The sequence below is a fragment of the Rhinoraja longicauda genome, chromosome 17 (assembly GCF_053455715.1).
Source record: "Rhinoraja longicauda isolate Sanriku21f chromosome 17, sRhiLon1.1, whole genome shotgun sequence".
NCBI lineage: Eukaryota > Metazoa > Chordata > Chondrichthyes > Rajiformes > Arhynchobatidae > Rhinoraja > Rhinoraja longicauda.
Window position 1 is genome coordinate 26,547,892 of NC_135969.1, and position 21,740 is coordinate 26,569,631.

General features: G+C 44.1%; 2 protein-coding genes across 4 annotated transcripts in view; both read right to left on the reverse strand.

Annotated features, from left to right (window-relative positions):
- Window positions 1–11,545, reverse strand: part of LOC144601894 (ras association domain-containing protein 1-like) — a 64,115-nt gene extending 52,570 nt beyond the window's left edge. For both annotated transcript variants that reach the window (XM_078414422.1, XM_078414421.1), the window contains exon 1: window positions 11,074–11,545. In XM_078414422.1, the coding sequence (XP_078270548.1) occupies window positions 11,074–11,395 (322 nt within the window). In that variant the 5' untranslated portion in view covers window positions 11,396–11,545. The remainder of the gene's footprint in view (window positions 1–11,073) is intronic.
- A 7,765-nt stretch (window positions 11,546–19,310) lies between these two features.
- The window catches only part of zmynd10 (zinc finger, MYND-type containing 10), a 41,797-nt gene continuing 39,367 nt past the window's right edge, over window positions 19,311–21,740 (reverse strand). For both annotated transcript variants that reach the window (XM_078414426.1, XM_078414427.1), the window contains exon 12: window positions 19,311–21,075. In XM_078414426.1, coding sequence (XP_078270552.1) covers window positions 21,003–21,075 — 73 coding nt within the window. In that variant the 3' untranslated portion in view covers window positions 19,311–21,002. The remainder of the gene's footprint in view (window positions 21,076–21,740) is intronic.

Consider the following 21,740-nt stretch of genomic DNA (forward strand, 5'->3'; position numbering starts at 1 on the left):
AAGACAGTGGTCTTGAAGGGCGGAGTGGCCTGCACCTGCTCCTATTTTCTTATGCAGGAAGGAACTGCAGAAGATAAACACTCAGTGCTGGAGTAACTCGGTGGGCCAGGCAGCATTACTAGAGAAAAAGAATAGCTGCTTTTCAGGTCTGAAGAAGGGTTTCAGCCCGAAACATCACCAATTCCTATTTTCTTGAGTCCTGCTAAATAAAAGTTAAGTTAATACTTTATAAATCACTAGTCAGGCTTCAAGAAGATTGTGCCTGGGTCTTGGCAGATTGCCATGGATCTGCATAAAATATAGAGGTTTACCAGAATGACACCAGGAAGTTTAGTTACACAGAAAGTCTACAAAAGCTGGGATCTCTCCCAGAGGAGAGAAGGTGGAGGAAAGATTTATGAAGCATGCAAGATAATAAGGACTTTTCAAAGAGTGAATAAAGCAAAACTGTTTCCACAAGTGGGGGATGTGGAATCCAGATGGAACTGCTCAAAGTTCTTTGCCAAAGCAGCTTAAAGTAAGATAAGAAGAATCTATCTGAAGAAGGGTCCTGACTCAAAATGTCACCCATCCTTTTTCTCCAGAGATGCTGCCTGACCCGCTGAGTTTCTCCAGCACTCTGTGTCTATCTTAAGAAGAATCCGTGCTGGATGTAGTGAGACCCAATGAGGGAAGGGTCCCACTGAGTGTGTGACTGAACATTTTCATGTCGAGCCTTGCTGAATAGCCACTCTCACAGTAGCTGTTATCATTGAGAGGTGCCGGGTCAGGCTAAGTGAACAGGAAACCCAGGGTGTGGTGCAGAGTTCAAACAGATCAAGTGTAAGGATAATGGGTTATTTTGAGCAAGGAGCCTTTGGTTGATCTCAACAATATGGATATTGGCCACATCTGATTGCCAGTGTCGGATGTGCTTGATAGGACAGCCACAGGAGTGGGGGCAGGAGGCATACCAACTATAATCTGGACACACAGGCTTATCCTTCACCAGCCCGAGCTGATGGCCTGGTCTTAGGGAAGTTCTCAGAAACAACCCAACTCAGTTCAAGTTGGAATGAATGAATGATACTTTATTATCACATGTGACATGTTGCAGTGAAATTCTTTGTTTTGCTTGCTATACACAAAGTATGTAAAGGGTCGCCAGGTATAGGGCGCTGACAAAGTTACAAAGTGTTTAATATAGTCCCAATGGTCCCTCTTCATTCTCGGTGACCTCCCATGCTGGGTCCCTCTTTGTCCTCGGTGACACCCCCCCCCCCCTCACACTGGGTCCCTCTTTGTTAGGTTGGTGACCCCCCCCCCCCCCCCCATGCTGGGTCCCTCTTTGTTCTTGGTGACCCCCCCCCCCCACACACTGGGTCCCTCTTTGTTCTCTCGGCGGAATGTCCTCGACTGACCTCCCGCCCATCCAATCATGGTTCCGTTCCCTGCATTCCTGTTCAAAGGATGTGAACATGCAGTTTAAGCTGACACCAGTAGACCAGTGGTGATAGAAATTTGTGTACATGACATTTTCTTCACATGAATCTTCTTTCAGACATCAGTCTGAGGAAGGGTTCTGACCCAAAACATCACCCACCCTTTTTCTCCAGAGATGCTACCTGATACGCTGAGTTACTCTGGCACTTTGTGTCTATCTTTGGTATAAACCAGCATCTGCAGTTCTTTGTTAGTATGCTAGTGCTGTTTCAGGAACCTGACTGTGTGAAAAGCAACTACCAAGCTAGGGTGGCACAGCGGTAGAGTTGCTGCCTTAAGGACCCGGGTTCGATCCTGACCATAAGTGCTCTGGTTTTCTCTCACATTCTGTAGGTTCATTGGCTTCAGTAGAAATTGTAAAATTGTCCCTAGTGTGTAGGACAGTGCTAGTGTATGCAGATCGCTGATTGGTGTGGACTCGGAGGGCTGAAGGGCCTGTTTCTGCATTTTATCTCTAAAGTAACTAAACTAAACACATTACACATAAATGCACTTTGAATGTGCATCATTGGCAATAAAGCTCTCCTGCGTTTGGGACTACATAAATGCAGTTTCTCTTTTTCTTCAGAGACCACCTTCACATTGCAATATTATTTGTCAAATAAGAAGTCGTTCCGTGAATGAACAGAAACACATGCTTGTGTGGAAATCTCCTTCCTGTGGAACACCTTTGGCTGCTAAAATAAAATCCAACAGAACCATTTAAAATCGACAACTGATCAAACATAATTTTTCTCCTCTGACAGTGAGTACCAAACTTTCAGAAGGTTACGGGAAGAAGGCAGGAGAATGGAGTTGAGAGGGAAAAATAGAATAGCCATGATCGAACGGTGGAGCTGACGATGGGCTAAATGGCCTAATTCTGCTCCTATGTCACATGGACATGGACTGTGGCAGGTGGTAATCTAAGTCCCTCTGTAATATCAACACTGCCTCCGTTATCAGTACAGGATGGTAAAGATCTCATTAGGGCCGAAGAAATAGCTACAGATTTCATGTCCCATGTACTTCCCCACATTCTGAAAGGTAGTGAGTCATCCTTCAGTTTAGTTTTGGTTGAATTAACATTTAAGACTTGAACAATTCTGGTAAAAGCCTGTAACTATTCCTTTTCTCTTCGATGCTACCTAACCTGCTGACCATTTCCACCATTTTCTGTTTTTATCCAGGATGCTAGAGATTATTGCAGGTCCAGAGGATGGAATTGCAAAATGAACACACTTGAAGCCAGGGAGGTAGTGGAATTATAGAAAGAATTCCATTTGGAAATGATTAAAAATTTCCCTCTGGAAGGTGGATTAGCAACACCAATAAGGGCAATGGTCACATGGGTAGATATTCCAACTTGTCTGGGAGGATCTGAGGGCCAGAACACAACCTCCGGGTGCCCAAAAAATGTCACAACTAATTAAGTATTGTTTTTAATGTTCTTGCCCACACATGACTCCCACTTTCAGGAAGGGAAGGGAGGCAAAAGGGAAAAGGGGAGGAAGGATTTTCACTCTTTAAACCTCTTCTTACTTCCTACAGCAGAGAAACAAAAGCAGAAAATAATACTGAAAGATTACGTTTAGTTTAGAGGAACAGCACAGGAACGGGCCCTTCAGCCCACTGAGCCCGCACTGACCAGTGATCCCTGTACACTAGTACTATCCTACACACTGGGGGCAATTTACAATTTTTACTGAAGTCAATTAACCTACAAACCTGTACGTCTTTTGAGTGTGAGAGGAAACCGGAGCACTCAGAGAAAACCCACACGGTCACAGGGAGAACGTACAAACTCTGTACAGACAGCACCGGTAGTCAGGATCGAACACAGGTCTCTGATGCTGTGAGGCAGCAACTCTACCATTGCGTCACTGTGCTACCATTCTGGAAAGTCATTTTAAAATAATGGGGGGGGGGGGAGTTAGTTCTAAAGCTTTTTTTTTCAAAGTATAGCTGCAAACCCTGGCTGACTGGCTCTTTAAGACCCACATATTCTAAGAAACATCAATTCCTTCTCTACAATGAACACATTCTGAAGAGAAAATGAATCAAACAGCTGTAGCTTCCTAAAATAAATTCTTTACCAACTCAATGGAACGGCTGACAGATAGCGCTGCAAGTTGCATTGTTTACAACTGAGTACAGTGCGCCTCTGTGATGGGCCTTGGATCTTCATAAATGCTTCAAGTATAGCTATACAGCTGGGTTTATATTCCACACTCACAATCACAATACAATGGATGCAGAGCTCGGGAGCAGGACGGGCCAGCTTCACAACCCACGTAACACTCCTGGACCACAGATACATGATGGCACTAAGTCACCAAACAGATGTTGCCATTTGACTTTGGTGACTTGGGTTCAAATTTAGCCCAAGTAAAGATTTTGAACAAGTCGTCACTGGAAATATGAGGGCTCCAAGCAGCAAACTTGACCATGCCAATCCCTAGTTCACTGCATGGCGTTCTGTAAGGATCAATGTCGTGGGAAGCGATATCAATGGCAAGGAATATTCTGGCTGCTTGAAGCTGAACTCACCCAGTCAAAACTGACCCAGGAGACCCGATCGGGTACACATCGCCCGGCCTAAGATCCTGCCCAACCTGTGACTCACATTCTTAATTATATCTTATTACTGCATTATATCCTGAATTGCTTTGAAGTGAGGGGATAACGGAGCTTAAACATCTGCGACTTTTCCTCCCATTCTATTGCTTTGAAAACACTGTTTGCAGCAAGCAACATTCATTTCTATACATCTTGCAATAACTTTTCAGGGCAAGTTGTTACAATCAATGGGCATGTGCTGCTTGTGCCTTCTTCACTTTGCACCTGTCCTCTCTGAGTGTGGTGGGCCCTGCGTACAATGAAACCTCATAAAAAGGTTCAATTAAGTCTGTAACTTAATGGCAGCAGGGCTGAAATTGGATGTCTCTTCAAGTCAGCCATGACTTCATTACTGCACACAATTGGGGGATCCCAACATAACCCCAATGGACATGCAACAGCCATTATTCTCTCCCTCTCCCAGTAGTTATATTGATTCCTTTAATGTGTCTCACCATTGCAAAGGACTCTGCTATCCTTCCTAGAACCAATTCAAAATCTTCCTCTTTTAATTCTGTTCCAGTTGAGTAGACCAGTGGTGAAAGAAAGTTAATGTAGATGACAATTTCTTCACATGAATCTTTTTTCTGATGACAGTCTGAGGAAGGGACCTGGCCCGAAACACAATTTTTCTCCAGATATGCTGCCTGATCCGCTGAGTTACTCCAGCACTTTGTGCCTATCTTTGGTAGAAACCTGCATCTCCAGTTCTTTGTTTCTACTTCTTCTTTCACCTTTGACTGGACCAACTGGATGACAGCTCTGTCCCTTCCTCTCCCTACAGGTCTTACTATTTCATTGTTATTTATCTGACAGTTTTCCTAAGTTACACAAAAGGAGATTTCTGAATCCTCATTGCTCATGTAATTAATAGACAGAGACCCTAGATTCTATGTTATTGATTGTCTCTAAAGGTCCAAAGCTGTCACACTCCCCTTTCCCATTTTTAAATCTTGTTTTACATCCCTCCCACTTGACCTGATTTTGTGGAATAAAAGTGTCCGGGCCTCAAGCTTTTCATTTCACTTAAAGTCAGGTCGTGTTGGAGCTCATCAATCCACAACAATTGTTCCAATCTCACACTTTCTGAGTGAGTTATTACAGAGCTGGCTGTACTATATATACCTTGTGCTCATGATAAACCTCCCAACATATTGCTATTAAGGTCCACTTGGGTATTACACTTAAACTCAGCCCAAACCCAATTCATGACCAATCTGAACCTGGCCTAAGCCTGAGGACTTGTTATTTCCTCTGTAGTTTCTCCACTTATAGTTGGGTCCTATGCTGCTAGTGTCAGGCAGTCCAGACTCCACCTTGAAACAGAAGCCACTTCCTCTGCTTTCTGCACTGTCTGACAATTTGTAGCAGGCAGCCCCGGCTATGAAATCTCAAAGCACCCTGCCTTCATCCAATTACTAATAAAGGATGCAGTTTGGCCCAATCCCACTCCAACCAGGTAACATTATTTTTCCTATCTAACACCAAGCCTATATGGGGAGTATGGTTCAATTGGGCTGGAGTTAGATGGCCAGGCTCTGGTTGTTATCAGAGTTTGTAGTATTGTGACTGAGTCTGGCAATGGCCATTCAGTAGCTGGCCAACCAGTGCAATACTTAGCCCAATGCCACTCAGAGCCAGCACTGTGTACCCAAAGCAATAAATATTACAGGGTAGAGGCAGGAGGTAAAGCTGGTTTACAACCGTTCAGATGGTGATCTCCTGCTAGGAAAAGGAAAGTGGTTGCTAGGTCTCTGATCCCCATGAACGGGCTGCATAAAGCCTCTGATGATATGCGGAGATAGTGGAAAAGGCTGGTGGTGAAAAGGAGACAAAAGGGTATCAGATAATGAAAGAAGAGGAGGAGTGAAATGTAAAGCCGGAGGGAGGGATATGGGAGGAAGGGGATTATGGGGAGAAGAAAGAGTGGGGGATAAAAGGAAGATTAGGGAGCACGGATGGGAGAGATGGGCAGAAGGAGGAGGGGCAAGGAACAGAGTGATAGGGAGAAAGACGGCAAACCAGGGGTGGAATGGGGGAAATGAGATTGGGGGGATTAATGGATGTTAAAATTGGATAATTCAATGTTCATGCTGCTGAGTTGTAGGCTAACCAAGCGGAATATGAGGTGCTGTTCTTCCAGTTTTAAATTAGCAACCCCTTATCTTGCTGCCCCCACCCCCTTGGCATTGAAAATATTCCCACACACAAGACACCAATGACCTCCAATCGGTGGGAGGGGCTTGTACTTGGTCAGCTGTTCCAGAGGCAAAATTTCCTTTGCCTTTTTCCAGGAAAAGACATTTGTTGCATTCTCAGAAATTTAATCAACAAATGGTCATAGTAGAGATATCCAAATTAAGCCAATCTCCAATCTCCAGAGGGAAAACAATAAAAATAGCTGCCCAATTCAAAAGAAAGTTATGGGGACCTGAAAGATTGCAGATGGAGGAATCTGGAGCAAACTGCTGGAGGAACTCAGTGGGTCGGGCAGGTCCTGGTGCAAAGTCTTGACCCAGACCATCGACAGTTCCTCTCTCTCTCCACAGATGCTGCCTGACCCGCTGAGTTCTTCCAGCATTTCAATTTTTTGCAAAGGATAATTATGACCTTCGATCCAATGGTACAACAGAATACATTTTACCTTTTTTAGTTTCAGAATCAACATTAACCTATATCTACAAAGCCATTAAAGGAGGTAAAATGTTCCTCGTTGTTACAGTGTGGTACACTCAGGCAAAAATGGATTCTGAGTTATGAGGAGGCATTATAAGGTTGGTCAAAGAGGTAGGTTTGAAAGTCAGGTTTGGAGAAGAAATTCCAGCGCCGTAGCTTGCTCAGCTAAAGGCACGACTCCAATAATGGATTAAAGGCATGTAGACCAGTAGATAGAAATTATGTGAATGCTAGCTGGGAATAGTTACCAAGCCTGACAATAATCATACTGCCAACCTTAAATACTTGTAAATGCAACAGTTTAATAATGCACAGCTTAACCAGGTAAAGGCCAATCTTCCACTGATCTCACTATCTGGATAGATTAGTATAAGAAACTTAGAAGTTGGTTCAACCAGGACTCAGGGCCGACAAGTTCCTTAATTTAATTAACACAAGCTGGAAGTAGGGACCTGAGACTAATGAAACAACAATGACAAATACTTTAAGGCATTTCCTCCTCAGTAAAAAGCGCTGACACCAAAGGGACAGGAGTATTTGCAATGGAGCAGGATTCAAAGTGAACGGACACCATTATTAATCTGCAGTAGGGGGGCAGTGACTATAGAGGCCTTGGGGAAAATATACTGCAGCAGCTGTGGCTTCCACATTTAACCACAAGACACTGGCTTTGTGGAAACAAACAGCCCTAACAGTTTTAATCTCTGGTCAAGGGCTGAAGAAGGGCTGGAGGGAGCTGTGCAAGGAGAGGGACAACGGATCGCAGGACAACTGGAATGGAGGCAACGGCTGCAACGGGCCTGAGTGGCCAGCTGCAGCTGGAACTGGAAAATGGCGCCAAAATGACACCAGCATATAGAATCAGTGGGCTGCACTAACCTGGGGATTGTGCTCATGTACTGTATGTGATAGTCTTGCTGATCAATATGCAAAAAAAGTATTTCACTGTACATTGGTACACGTGATAATTAAGAAACCATTGAGCAATTGGTCATTTATTGTAATAGCAGCCGCAAATAGTGGCACTGATGTCAGCAGTGTGGGGTTTTTCTGAGAATGGTAATTATAGTCACTTAGTGAAAGTTTCAATACAGAGGTTTTTGACATCCATTTGCATACACGGTACATTGCTGCGATCTCTTCATAAGCACACACCAGGAAGAAGTCTGTGGCTGGCCGCTGAGGAGAGAAAGGGAACTGCTGGCATTTTTCACCTCACGGCTCCAGGGATTTTTTTTTAAGAGCGGTAATGGATCAGAGCACAAGAAAATAACAGCAAGAGCAAGTCAAGTTGCAATTGCTTAAAATTCTGATGAGGCTGCATTTCGTGTAATGTGTGCAGTTGTTATCACTGCATCACAGGAAGGATGTCGAGGCTTTGGAGAGGGCATAGAAGAGGTGCACCAGGATGTTGGCTGGATTAGAGGGAATTAGTTATGAAGAGAGGTTAGACAAATTTGGGGTTGACTTCTATGGAGTGTCAGAGGCTGAGGGGTGACCTGATAGAACTTCATAACATTTTGAGATGGATTGACAGTCAGATTTCTTTTCATAGGGTGGAAATGTCAAATATTAGAGGGCTTTGTTTTGTGAAATGGGATGAATTTAAAGGAGGTTTCTGGGGCTTTTTTTCTACACAGATATTGATAGGTGTCTGGAACGTGTTGCAGATATGATAGTATTTAAAGGCTTTTAGGTAGGCGGATGGATTTGCAGGGAATGGGGGGATATTGACCAAATGCAGGCCGAAGGAATTAGTTCAATTTGGCATCACAGTCAGCACAGACATCGTGGGTCGAAGGGCCTATTAGAGTTATAGAGTCTTAGAGTGATACAGTGTGGAAACAGGCCCTTTGGCCCAACTTGCCCACACCGGCCAACATGTCTCAGCTACACTAGTCACACCTGCCCGCATTTGGTCCATATCCCTCCAAACCTATCCTATCCATGTGCCTGTCTAACTGTTTCTTAAATGTTGGGATAGTCCCTGCCTCAACTATCTCCTCTGGCAGCTTGTTCCATACACCAACCACCCTTTGTGTGAAAAAGTTACCCCTCAAATTCCTATTTAATCTTTTCCCCTTCACAAACCTATGTCCTCTGGTCCTTGATTCACCTACTCTGGGCAAGAGACTCTGTGCATCTACCCGATCTATTCCTCTCATGATTTTATGCACCTCAATAAGCTCACCCCTCAAATTGTCATATTGCAGGACTGTCATATGTTGAAAGAATGGAGTGACTGGGCTTGCATACACTGGAATTTAGAAGGATGAGAGGGGATTTTATTGAATCATATGATTGTTAAGGAATTGGACATGCTAGAGGCTGGAAACATGTTCCCGATGTTGGGGGAGTCCAGAACCAGGGGCCACAGTTTAAGAATAAGGGGTAGGCCATTTAGAACGGAGATGAGGAAAAACCTTTTCACCCAGAGTGTTGTGAATCTGTGGAATTCTCTGCCTCAGAAGGCAGTGGAGGCCGATTCTCTGGATGCTTTCAAGAGAGAGTTAGACAGAGCTTTTAAAGACAGCGGAGTCAAGGGACACGGGGGGGGGGGGGGGGGGGGGGAGGAAGGAACAGGGTACTGATTGTGGATGATCAGCCATGATCACCGTGAATGCTAGTGCTGGCTCGAAGGGCCGAATGGCCTACTCCTGCACCTATTGTTTATTGTCTATAGTAGATCCTCCTGCACTCCCAGCCTCTCAACATCCCCTCTAGCTCAGACCCTCTAGCCCAGGCAACATCCTTGTAAATCTTCTCTGTACCCTTTCCAGCTTGACAACATCCCGTGCTGCACTGTTCAATGTTTTATTTAAAAATGTTAATGTCTAGAGTGCTACAGAAGTCATGTATAGCATTGAGTCACCCAGCATTGAAACCAATGTCCATGACCCAGATGGACCATCCCTCACTCCTTTACATCTAACCCAATTAGCATTTATCTTCTATGTAGGATGGTCATAAGGGATAGGAGTAGAATTAGGCTATTTGGCCCATCAAGTCTACTTCGCCATTCAATTATGGCTGATCTATCTCTCCCTCCTAACCTCATTCTCCTGCCTTCTCCCCATAGCCTCCGACACCCGTACTCATCCAGAATCTATCTCTGCCTTTAAAATATCCACTGCCTTGACCTCCAAAGCCTCCTGTGGCAAAGAATTCCATAGATTCACCACCCGCTGACCAAACAAATTCCTCCGCATCTCCTTTAATTCAAAGGCTATGATCTCTAGTCTTAGACTATCTCACTAGTGGAAACATCCTCTCCATGTCCGTTCTATCCAGGCCTTTCACTATTCGGTACGTTTCAATGAGGTCCCCCTCATTCTTCAAAACTCCAGCGAGTACAGACAGGCCCAGTGCCGTCAAACGCTCATCATAGAATCTCCCACAGATTTACCACCCTCTGACTAAATAAAATTCTCCTCATCTCCTTCCTAAAAGAAGGTCCTTTAATTCTGAGGCTATGACCTCTTTTCCTCGACGCTCCCACCAGTGGAAACATCCTCTCCACATCCACTCTATCCAATCCTTCCACTGTTCTGCACGTTTCAATGAGGTTCCCCCTCAGGCTCCATGTAAGCGCAAGCGTTTCGTCTCGCCGTTGGTGGACATCCTCCTCTTGTGAGTGGACCCACGGGGAACATTGCCCATCAAGCTTCCAACTACTTACTCTAAACAGACCAAGAATATAGTGCTCAGCGATTTGCAACTAAGCACAGCCGCGGCCAACTGTTTCAATATCCGAGCTCGCTCAAAACCTCAAGTGTGCCTTCGGGTTTTCTGTCCCTATTTCCAGAGGCCGTTATGTTTGTGATTTCCGCGATGCTGAACGAGCAGCGGCAGCCGAGGCCAACACTGGCTTTCATTGATGGGCACAAAATGCTGGAGTAACTCAGCGGGACAGACAGACAGGCAGCATCTCTGGAGAGAGGGAATGGGTGACGCTCCCTTCTCCTGACATCAGTCTGAAGTCACCCATTCCCTCTCTCCAGAGATGCTGCCTGTCTGTCCCGCGGAGTTACTCCAGCATTTGTGTGTCTATCTTCGATTTAAACCAGCATCTGCAGTTGCTTCCTGCACACTGGTATTCCTTGCCCTGATACCCAGCTGCCTTCACTGTGGAGCAGCGAGGAGATGTCGTTCTGCCACAGTGCTGGCCCGCTCTGTCACCAGCGCCAGCCTGAGATGTTTGCAGCACAACTAAGTATTTCTAAGGCCCCCTTTCTTTCCCATAGATGCTGCCTGACCCGCTGAGTTACTCCATCCAGCATGCTGTGTCCATCTGCACCCTCCCCCTCCCTGACTTACTTGCGCACTGTAGACTTTGCTTGTAGAGCCCCCAGATGAAGTCTCCACACAGGTCGCACCAGCTGGGCTGGGTCTGAGTGCAGGGGCTGAAGTCGTGTCCTTCCCCAGCTCTCGCCGTCAACCTGGGGTCCGGCTCCACCAGCAACAGGCGCTTCTTCCCCGCCTCACTGGGGCTCTTGGCCCGCTCCTTGCCGCTCGCCGCCCGCACCCTCGGGCTGATCCTCATGGCGTTGGTCCTCTCCAAACCCGGAGAGCGGCAGAGAGACTTGTCGCCCGCCCGATTACTGTCCCTGAGGTTCCGCAGCTCTATCAACTCGGCCATGGTTGGGGGGCGGGGAGAGGGTCTGACACCCCCGAGATAGAGGAGAGGGAACTCCAGCAGGGAAGTTTCAGCCTGGGGTTGAAATGTATCCCGGGGTTGCAATTGCAGTCCAGTTGTGGTTGAAGTTACATCTGGCGCTGTCCCGGACCAAGTGGCCGCTCACTGGCCCGTTGCTCCAAGTTCTGCCTTGTGATCCGCCCCCCTCCCCAGCGCCGCTCCCACCAAACTTAACAACTGACACTTCACATCAGAAACCCGCGACCGGTGCCAGAGGCAACCAACGGCAGCGAGCGCCGCAGTTTACCGTCAGAGAGGGGGCAAGGGTAGCCGGGGGAAGAAGCGGTCGGGGTCCGCGTCGGTGCAAATGTTCACAGCGGTTCTCAGGGCCGCTCCTACCCTCCTGCTTGCCCCCCGGGGGCAGCGCTGAGACGGGCAAGGTCTCTCTGCTCACTCACTCACCATCATCCCAGCCGCCCCACCCGCTGTTGGAGCTACCTCACGGCATGGCGGGTACAAGGCACCGGTAATTCATCCAGTCACATACCCGGGATTCCGGGTTTGAGCCAAAGTCTTGGGCATTTATGGACAACCCCTGTTGTTCGTGTACATCGACATGGGCCATCAACCTCAGGCTTTTGCGAGTCTTTGTGTCTGTGTGCGCACTCACAGTAGGCATCTGCCTTGGGTCAGTGTATACATACATACATGGTATACCCACTTGACTTTGTGTCTGTGTGCAGCCACTGTGCATCAAACTTAGGATCACAATGTATACATAGTATGCCTACCTAACTGTGTGCCCACGTGTGCACCACTGTGTGTATCAGACTTAGGATCACACTGTATACATATTGGCCACCTGACTTTGGATGTGTGTATGTACCCAGAGTGTACACCTGACCTGGGACCATGCAAGTTTACCCAGTGTGTGTCTCTGAGGTAGAAACTGTGTGTGGATTCAATCATAGAGCCATAGAGCTTGCCACACAAAACAGGTCTTCAGTCCAGCTCATCCATGCTGAGCAATATGCCCCATCTAGACTAATCCCATTCGCCCATGTTTGGCCCAATTCTATCAAACCCCCTTTCCTTTCTTTTCCATATACCTATCCAAATGTCTTTCAAATGTTGTTATTGTACCTGCCTCAACTACTTCCTCTGGGAGCTCGTTTCATATGCCTTCTATCCTCTGTATGAAAATGTGGCCCCTCAGTTCCTATTAAATCTTTTCCCTCTCACCTTAAATCTCTACCCTCTAGTTCTTGATTCCTCTGCCCTGTGAGAAAGATTATCAGCATTTGGCATGATGTCAAGAGTCAAGTTTTATTGTCATATGTCCTGAAGTGAAATAATGAAATTCTTACCTGCAGCAGCACAACAGAAATGTAAATGTAGTACTGTACTCAGTAAGCACCTTAATAACCAACAAAAATATGTTCAATTTATAATAACAAACAGTAGAGTGCAAAGACAATAACAATGCCTCCAAGTCCCTAGTGCAATCACGGTGGTTTGTAGTCTGGAGTTTTAGTTGAAGTTCGTTGTGTTCATTAGCCATGGTTATTGGAAAGAAGCTTTAGACCAGAGATACTGCATGGAAACAGGCCCTTCAGCCCACCATGGCCACGCCGACCAGCGATCACCCCATACACTAAAACTATCTCACACACCAGGGACAATTTTACTGAAACCAATTAACATACAAACCTGTACGTGTTTGGAGTGTGGGAGTAAACTGGAGCACCCAGAGAAAACCCATGCGGTCACATGGAGAACGTGCAAACTCCATAAAGACAGCACCCGTAGTCAGTATCGAACCGTGGTCTCTGGCGCTGTAAGGCAGCAATTCTACCGCTGCGCCACTGTGCCGCCCTTTAAAGCTGTTCTTGAACCTGGATGTTACAGTTTTCAGGCTCTTATAACTTCTTCCCAATGGCAGGAGTGAAATGAGAGTGTCGGCAGGATTCTGTGGGTCCCTGATGATGCTGGCTGCCTTCCTATAGTGGATAAGTGGTTAGCACTTCCTATAGATCTCTTTGATGGTGGGAAGGCCAGCTTGTGTTCCCATTAACCATGCCCAACCGTTGGCCAGCATGTGAGGTTTACCTGTTACATCCAAGTAGTGTGTGCACCTGCCCTGTGGGTGCTGTCTCTGTCTGGGTGTTCATGCAGCCACAGGTTCCAGTTCCTGTGGTCCTGACTTGAGTGGCTGCGCATGTCATTTGAAGCCTGTGAACGGCCAGCTACCTTGGGGAGTTTCCAGGCCTGAACAGTGCAGCTTGGGGTGGGAGGTATAATAGTTATGGTGTGGCGGTGCCCGGGAATTAGGCCCCTGTTGCGTCCAGACCCACTACAATGGTAAAATACTGCAGAGGAATCATTTAAAAATAAGCCTCTTGGACTAGAAATTGCATTTGCTGCCCGTTACAATGTGCATCCCATAGTCTGTGGCTCTGCTCAGTGGAGCTGCATCTAGTGAGCAAAGGCCGTTAAACCGTGGTTGTGTGATGCTGACGCATGCATTTCCTGTATGATCAGCAGTGCTCTGACATAACATTGCCAAAGTCAAGGTGTTATTGCCTCCTTTAACCCATTAGAAGTGTTGGGTTGCTCCAATGTTATAAGCAGGAGAACTTGCACCGTGACTTTAATAGAGTTTAACATGATGTGGAGTTTCATACGGAGCAAAAGAGTCAATTAGACTCATGACCAGAATCTTGGTCAAAGATATTTTTAGTAGGGTCAAAAAGTGAGATAAAAATTCAGAAAGGTGCAGTGAGGAACAAAGAATTTGGGGCCTTCCAGTTAAAGTTACAGCTAGAATTCAGAAATGAAGGAAGTGGGGATGAACAAGAGGCAGAGTCCTTTGTGTGTTGTGGAGCTAGAGATTGGAGTGGTGAAGTAAACAGAAAGGCAATTGCCTAATTACTCAAATCATCACAAATATTGTTAAAGACTGAACTGTATTACATCAAACCAAACTCATTACTTCAATCTTTATTTAAGCTTTAACTTGCAGTTCACACTATTTACAGAATGCCCCGCAGATGCTACCATGGTGCACAGCAGTAGAGTTGCTGCCTTACAGCGCCCAGGGCCGTCTTAATGCATGGGCCTGATGGGCACTTACCCGGGGCCCCACGAGCATAGGGGCCCCATGCTGATCTGTGTATGTTAAGTGACCTGCAATAAATAAATACTACTTTAAAAATGTAGGTTCAATAAGTGCTTTTTTCGCAACATTTTCGGTCCCTAAGTGCTTCTCGCAACAATGTAGCACCCTAAGTCCATCGCTAAGTGCTTTTCGGTAAGTGCTTTTTGCCAGCACGACAGGGGGGGGCTGGTAGGGAAAGGGGGATGGGGGAGAGTAACGGTAGGGGCCCCAGTACACTGCTTTGCCCGGGGGCCCATAATGCTGTAAAAACGGCCCTGACAGCGCCAGAGACCTGGGTTCGATCCTGTTACCAGTGCTGTCTGTACAGAGTTAACCATTCTCCCTGTGACCATATGGGTTTTCTCCAGGTGCTCCAGTTTCTTCCCATACTCCAAAGACATACAGGATTGCAGGTCAATTGCTATGGTAACATTGTAAATTGTCCCGAGTGTGTAGCCTTGTGCTAGTGTACGGGGTGATCGCTGGTCGGTGAGGACTCGGTGGGCCGAAGGGCCGGTTTCTGCACTATATCTGCATGTGTATGTTGTGGCTAAGCAGGATATCAATAGACACACATGGAGGTGAGTGGTTTATACCACAATACAGGCAATTTATCAGAAAAAGAGATAAAACGTCAACATATTTCCCTTGAAGTATTCAACTACAATTAACTAATCTACCTAACATTTTATTATCTAATACTGGAAAGAACTTTACTTCTTTATTTGCAAATACAACATTTGTAGGCATCATGCACATAGTTTAAGAGTTCCAAAACCTTTTTCCATTTACCTGAAACAACGAAATTAAAATCTTCCTGAGTAACCATTATTTCCATTCACCCCCCCCCCCCCCCTCCTACATATTGTTTCTCCTGATTGTATCTCCCAGTTAGGACTGATACTTGATCGCATTAATAGAAAAACTCTTATCATCTTCACACTATCAACATCTGAACTTGAGATTTGCTGTCAGTCCATTGCCCATTCTTTGCCCAATTTTGCCCCAGTACTTTCAACAAATGTTGCTAGGAATCAAGGGAGAGTTTGGGCAGGCTAGGACTTTATTCATTGGTGCGCAGGGGGCTGAGGGGTGATCTTATAGTGGTGTAAGAGAAGTGGTGAATGCCCAGAGTCTTTTACCCAGAGTAGAGGATCAAGAACCAGGGGACATTGGTTTAAGGTGAGAGAGTAAAGATTTTATTGGAACCTGAGGGGCAACATTTTCAAAGAGGGTGGTGGGTATATAGAATGAGCTGCCAAGGAGGTAGTTGAGGCAGATACTACAACAATATTTAAAAGACATTTGGACAGGTACATGGATAGGAAAGGTTTGGGCCAAATGTGGACAGGTGGAATCCCAACATAGATGGGATATCTAGGTTGGCATGAACAAATTGTGCTGAACGGCCTGTTTCCTGCTGTATGATTCTCTTACTCTAATACATTTGTTGTTCCTAACTCTCATTTTCTTTAAACATGTCCTCACTTTCTAATGTAGTACACAGTAGGCCAGCATTTCTGTGGTTCACTGATTGTTCAGACTGATCAGCTTACTGACTCTGCCCATTGGGCTGCGGATTAAAGTACACAAAGGGAGTTCCAGGATGTCACAGCAGGCCAGTAATTTGCCCTCTCAACAAATTAAATCCTTCACTTTTCAGATGCGATACATCCTTATAGAACTGTTTCCATTTCCCGTGGAGCTGTGCCATTGCCACAAAATGAAAACCCTCCTCTTGGCACCAGACCTTTAGCCTCAGCTTGAGCCTCTCCATGGTTTCCTGTACCAGCATTTGGTTGGATGAGTTATGTCCAACATTAAATCTTCACACCGCAACTGCAAGATGAAAATGAGAAATGCGAAAAATATAGCTTGCCTCCAGTCAAAATGTTAACCCACCAATAGGGATTCTAATACATATGCTGTCTACTATCAACATGTTAATTTTATTTTTCCTCTAACATTTTGAGGATCTGCTGTTTGTTTTCTCTTCAAAGCCTTTTGCAAATTCTAGCTCAGAATGTGAAGCAGTGGGATCAAGTGTCAAAGATCCTGAACTACTGCATAAAGCATATGAAACATCATTCATTAATGGATCTTGAAGTTAATGTCACAGCTGTATGCTGTCAAGGCACAGTAATTTCTCTGACTGTAACCAGCCTTGGGGTTCATGAAGTTTAATGGAAATACTTTTTGAATTGGATTAACCGGACATTAAATTTCGTCGGAGTAAGAAGGCTTTCCTGATCGAACAATATTTTTCTAAAAATGTACTAAGATTAAATTATAATTTTATTCCACCATTGTAGGACGTTTCCAATTGGATTAACAATGTTTTTCACAGAATTTAATATATGGCAGCAGTTCCAGACTTTGGCAATTATACAAAGTAACTTTCCTCTGTGAATTCCAATTACTGAAAAATCTCCTTTAATCCCGTCAAGGACAGAATATTCTCTGCAGTTTGCCAAATGCATATTAATTGTCCCAGACCACTGGAAAAGATGCCATATAGTGATAACAGCTTGAGTGTTTAACTGCTTAATTGAACTGGTCAGTCTCTAAAGGCCCTTGAAGAGGTTGTGTTCTTGTGATCACCAGCTGGATGGTGCCATCATTTTGTGAATCCAGTAACTGAATTGCTGCCTTTCTGCCTCAGTCTGGGAAACAGCAAATCATTTGCAAGAATCTCCCTTTATGGGAACACCATTTTACACCTGGAACCAGAGAAGCAGTTTGCCCTGTCTTGTCCCAATGAACCAGTTGGTTCAAACTAGAGGCCTTGTGCTGGGCCCGTTCTTATTGTTACATGACTTCTCACAGTTTCTTTTTGGACCTATGTTTATCAGTTTGGAGATGAAGACCAGTTGCTGGACTGGCATCCTAAGGTTTCAACCACCAAATTTAGATACCAGCATGGCAGCTTTCTCAATGGGCCACAAGGCCTCCTTCTGTGGTGTTGTAATTGTAATTAGGAAGCTGGTGTTTGCAAGTTAAACACAAAAACACAAGAAGAAGTAGGCCACTCGATCCTTCAACCCTGTCCCGCCATTCAATATAATCATTTTGACCTGGCCCAGACCTCAGCTATGCCAAATCCACAGCTCTTTGACATTCAAATATTTATCTGCTTCCTTTCCAAACACTCCCAGTGATCAAGCCTTCTCAACCCTCCAGGTTAGAGGATACTAAGAGATTCACCTCCTTCTGCAAGAGGAGGAGGTGAATATCTCATTTAAATGACCACCTGATCACATTGTAACTGTGGTATGTAGTTCCTACATACCACAGTTACAATATGATCAGGTGGTCATTTAAAAGTATGTTCACTCGTCTGAGATCCTACTATTAGTGGAATCATTTCGCTAATTTTGTGTGGATAGGGTACATTGGGCAAGGATAGGAACTACCTTGAGTGATATTCTACATGGTCAAACAGCCCATCTAAGCTGACAAGATGAATGGGCATCTGGCCCTGCACTCGGGGAATACCGGGCAAACAAAATGCCAGGAAAAGAGGGAAGGGAAGTCATTCTTTTCTTACAAATCATATTTAGCGACATAATCTAATAGTAGTTGCGTTGCCTCATGTTCTGTAGATGACATAACTGAATTCCTTCACCGCTGCAGAAATGACTCATGACCTTTACCTCTGTTCTCCCAACAAACATTCCATTTAAGGAGCTGGTTCCAATTCCTACTTGAATTTGTTGTTAAAAATACTCTTGCTGGTTATCTGATAATAAACATTTGGTATAAAATGTTTATTTTTTTTCAGCATTAAAAGACATTGACTAAATAGGGAACTGCCAACAGAAACCGGAAGGAAAGACAAACCACGCAGTTTAACTCACAGCAACAATGAAGGGCTTTTCTAGACCAGGGCTATTTTAATAAGTGATTAACTATGATATTCTAGGTTTTTCTCTTCAGGATTGTAAGACTGCCATCATTTTAGTATTTCCCTTTTTCCATCCCTGCCTCCTAGTATTTTCTGAAGGTTTTAATTGTCGTTCATTTCTCCTCATCCCTGCTCTCTGCCATCCACCACTAACATCCTTACCCCTTCTACTCCAAAGCACTCCATCATTACCTCAGCAGTTTAGATGCTGCCAAGATAGTTTTACTCTCCTTTCAAAAAGCTATACTTACATATTAAACTGCTCATTATTTAAGCATTTAAACTGAGCTCATAATTTCAGGCAAGATCCAAAAATAAGTAAGGATTGCAATTATGTAATGTAGCAACTATGAGATGGCTGGACTGAATCTTAAGTGATTCAGTTAATTGATCTTATAAATCTGTTTACAATTGTCCTATATTTCAAGTGGTGTCAGTGAATTTGTGTAGTCTGCCAAAATGTAGATCTTCAGTTTCTCTGCCGCCCAGCTTCCAGAGGCAGGAAATCTTTGTTTTCTTCCCTTCACAGGGCCTCCGAACAACAGGCACTCTCTGTTATAAAATGAGAAAGGCAATCTCTGTATCAAGGTCTTTTCTACAATATTAAACACTGCTCTGCAATGATCACTGTTGTACAAGGCATGTCCTTGGAATATTGCATTCAGTTTTGGTCATCCAGCTTTAGGAAAGATGCTATTTAACTGTAAAGAATGCCTAAAAGATTCACAAGGCATTCCCAGGACTCAAGGGACTGAGTTTTTGGGAGAGGCTCGGAAGGCTAGGATGCCAAATATTTCTTGGATTGCAGGAGATGTTATAGAGGTGTATAAAATCATGAATCTGCAGTCTTTTCCCCCGACAAGGTAACGAAATAAAGAAGTAGAGGGCAAAGGGTTAAGGAAAGAAGGGCACGATTTAATAGGAATTTGAACAGCATCTTTTCCCACACACAACAGCTGATACGTATATGGAATGAGTTGCCAGAGGAAGTGGTGGAGGCAAGTACAATAACAATATTTTAAAAAACATTTGAACAGGTACATGGACTGGTAACATTTGGAAAGATATTGATCAACATGGATAAATGATACTTGCGTATATAGGCATATTGGTCGGCATGAATGAGTTGGGCTGAAGGGCCTGTAGGAAATACAGGATATCAAGTAATGATAATTGTTATCAGATATTTTTCTGGCAATATCCTTCTTTTGCCAATTTAATTTGTCTATAGGTTTTCAGGTAGCTTTTCTTGCTAGACTGATGTATAAGACCCAGCATCTCATAGGATCTCAAAAACGAATGTGATAGGTGCATCACAACTGATTAAGGGTCAGTAGTAATCTCATCGATATTTCTCTATAAATTCAAAATTTCAAAATGGCCATTCAGAGATACCTTCACTATCCAATGTTGCTGTTCCTGCTATATTATTAGCTGCATATCTGTCTTCCATCTTATGACACCAGCTCCCTAACTAGGCATTGAAGTTAATTGCTTATAAGATGAATATTGTAAATTGCCAGCATGTAAATTTATGGCTTCACGTTAACCTGTAAACTTATGTCACTGGTAGAAATTTAGCAGCAAAAGACCACAACACAATATTTCTGATTTTCATTTCAGCTCAATCTGTTTAATTTTGTTTTGGTTAAATTGCAGACAAGAATTTACCTAATAATGTTGGTGATGCTACCAACAACCCCCTTTCAAACACTTCTGCTGACAACAGAGATGGAAATCTACATCCCTCTTCACTGTGTATTCAAAACTTTACAGTACCAAAGGTTACTCCACAAATAAAATAATCTTGATACCTGAAATGTTAACATATTTAAGAAAATGTACAGATTTGTCTTTTTGTATGCACTGCCTGGTTTCAGACATTTTCCCACCAGCAGCACCAACTGATGTGTGCACGTCGAAAACTGCTGAGGGAACCAAATAGTCCTTCAATTTCTGTGGTCTTTGAAATGCTAGCAGTTGGAAACATTTAACTTGATTTAAATGTGAATTTCATTGCAATGCTCTAAGCACCATCTTTCCAATCTCACAAATCCCCAGTCCCATGTCACTATTCAAATTGCTGTCACAGACCCAAAAATAATAGCAATTTGGCAAAAACCACTTAAAAAGCATGAAACTCAACTTCCTTAATAACTAAAAAGTATTTTCTAGAAAATCACTTTTTCTTTTGAACTTTGTAGAAGAAACTTGCATCAGAAATCAAATTAATTTATATATTAAGCTTGCTCTCCTAAATCCACAATGATATGAAGGAGACTGCCATTCTGCAGTTCAATATTAGTGGCCTGCCTCATAAGTAGTTTGTTCAAAATCCATTGCTACCTGCTAACCTTTTCTGAACAAATGGGAAATTTAGATGGCTAGTTCAGCATACAGTGTATCTGCTTTGCTCAATAATGGGAATACCCTACGGATGTACAACTCAGCAATTGGAACTGCATAGTTCTTTTCAGTTCCTAGTTCTCAAAAATTACAATCAGGCCCTCTCTAGTTTGGTTTCTGCTGAATGATTTCCAATACCACAGTCATGCTTTTACGGCACCAGCCATCAGATCACAGGCTTTCTTGTGTTTCGGCCAATGCTTCACCTGACACTCTCTGAAAAAGAATTAAACATTCATTATTAAACAGTATCCCAATTAATTAGTGTTTTGACCAACAAACCATGGAATTGATTAGCATAGATTTAAGATTCTCTCCTGTGCCTCACATGAATGGACTAAAGGCCAAATGTACAATGTGACAATCATCATTTTTTTAAATCATTGCCCAGCATTCATTAGAGCTCACTTTTAATTACTCAAATACAAACACACACATCATCCTTACACTACTTCCCCAAAATACATGCATATTTTGTGTATTGTATAACAAAGAATTTCAGTGTACCTAGGTACGTGACAATAAAGTATCATTCATTCATTCATGAACACTCCATTTACCAATGTCCTCTCCTTCACAGGTTCTTTGACCTTTATTATTGCAGAACTGAGAGGATATACTAGCTTGGCACCATAGCCGAACCCAAACCACTGAAGATGACAACAGAGGTGAAGAAGAGGAGATGTTCCCTGCATTATTGTATCTGTCAGCTCCAAGTACCTGCACTAATAACTGAAGCTAACATAGAGGTGCAATAAGCAGTAGCAGGAAAAGGCCAATCAACTCCTCATGCCTGCTCAGCCATTCAATATGATCTTTGACATCAGCGCCATCTTTCCGAACTGTTTGTTTTGCACAGACATATCTGTCTGCAGCTAGGG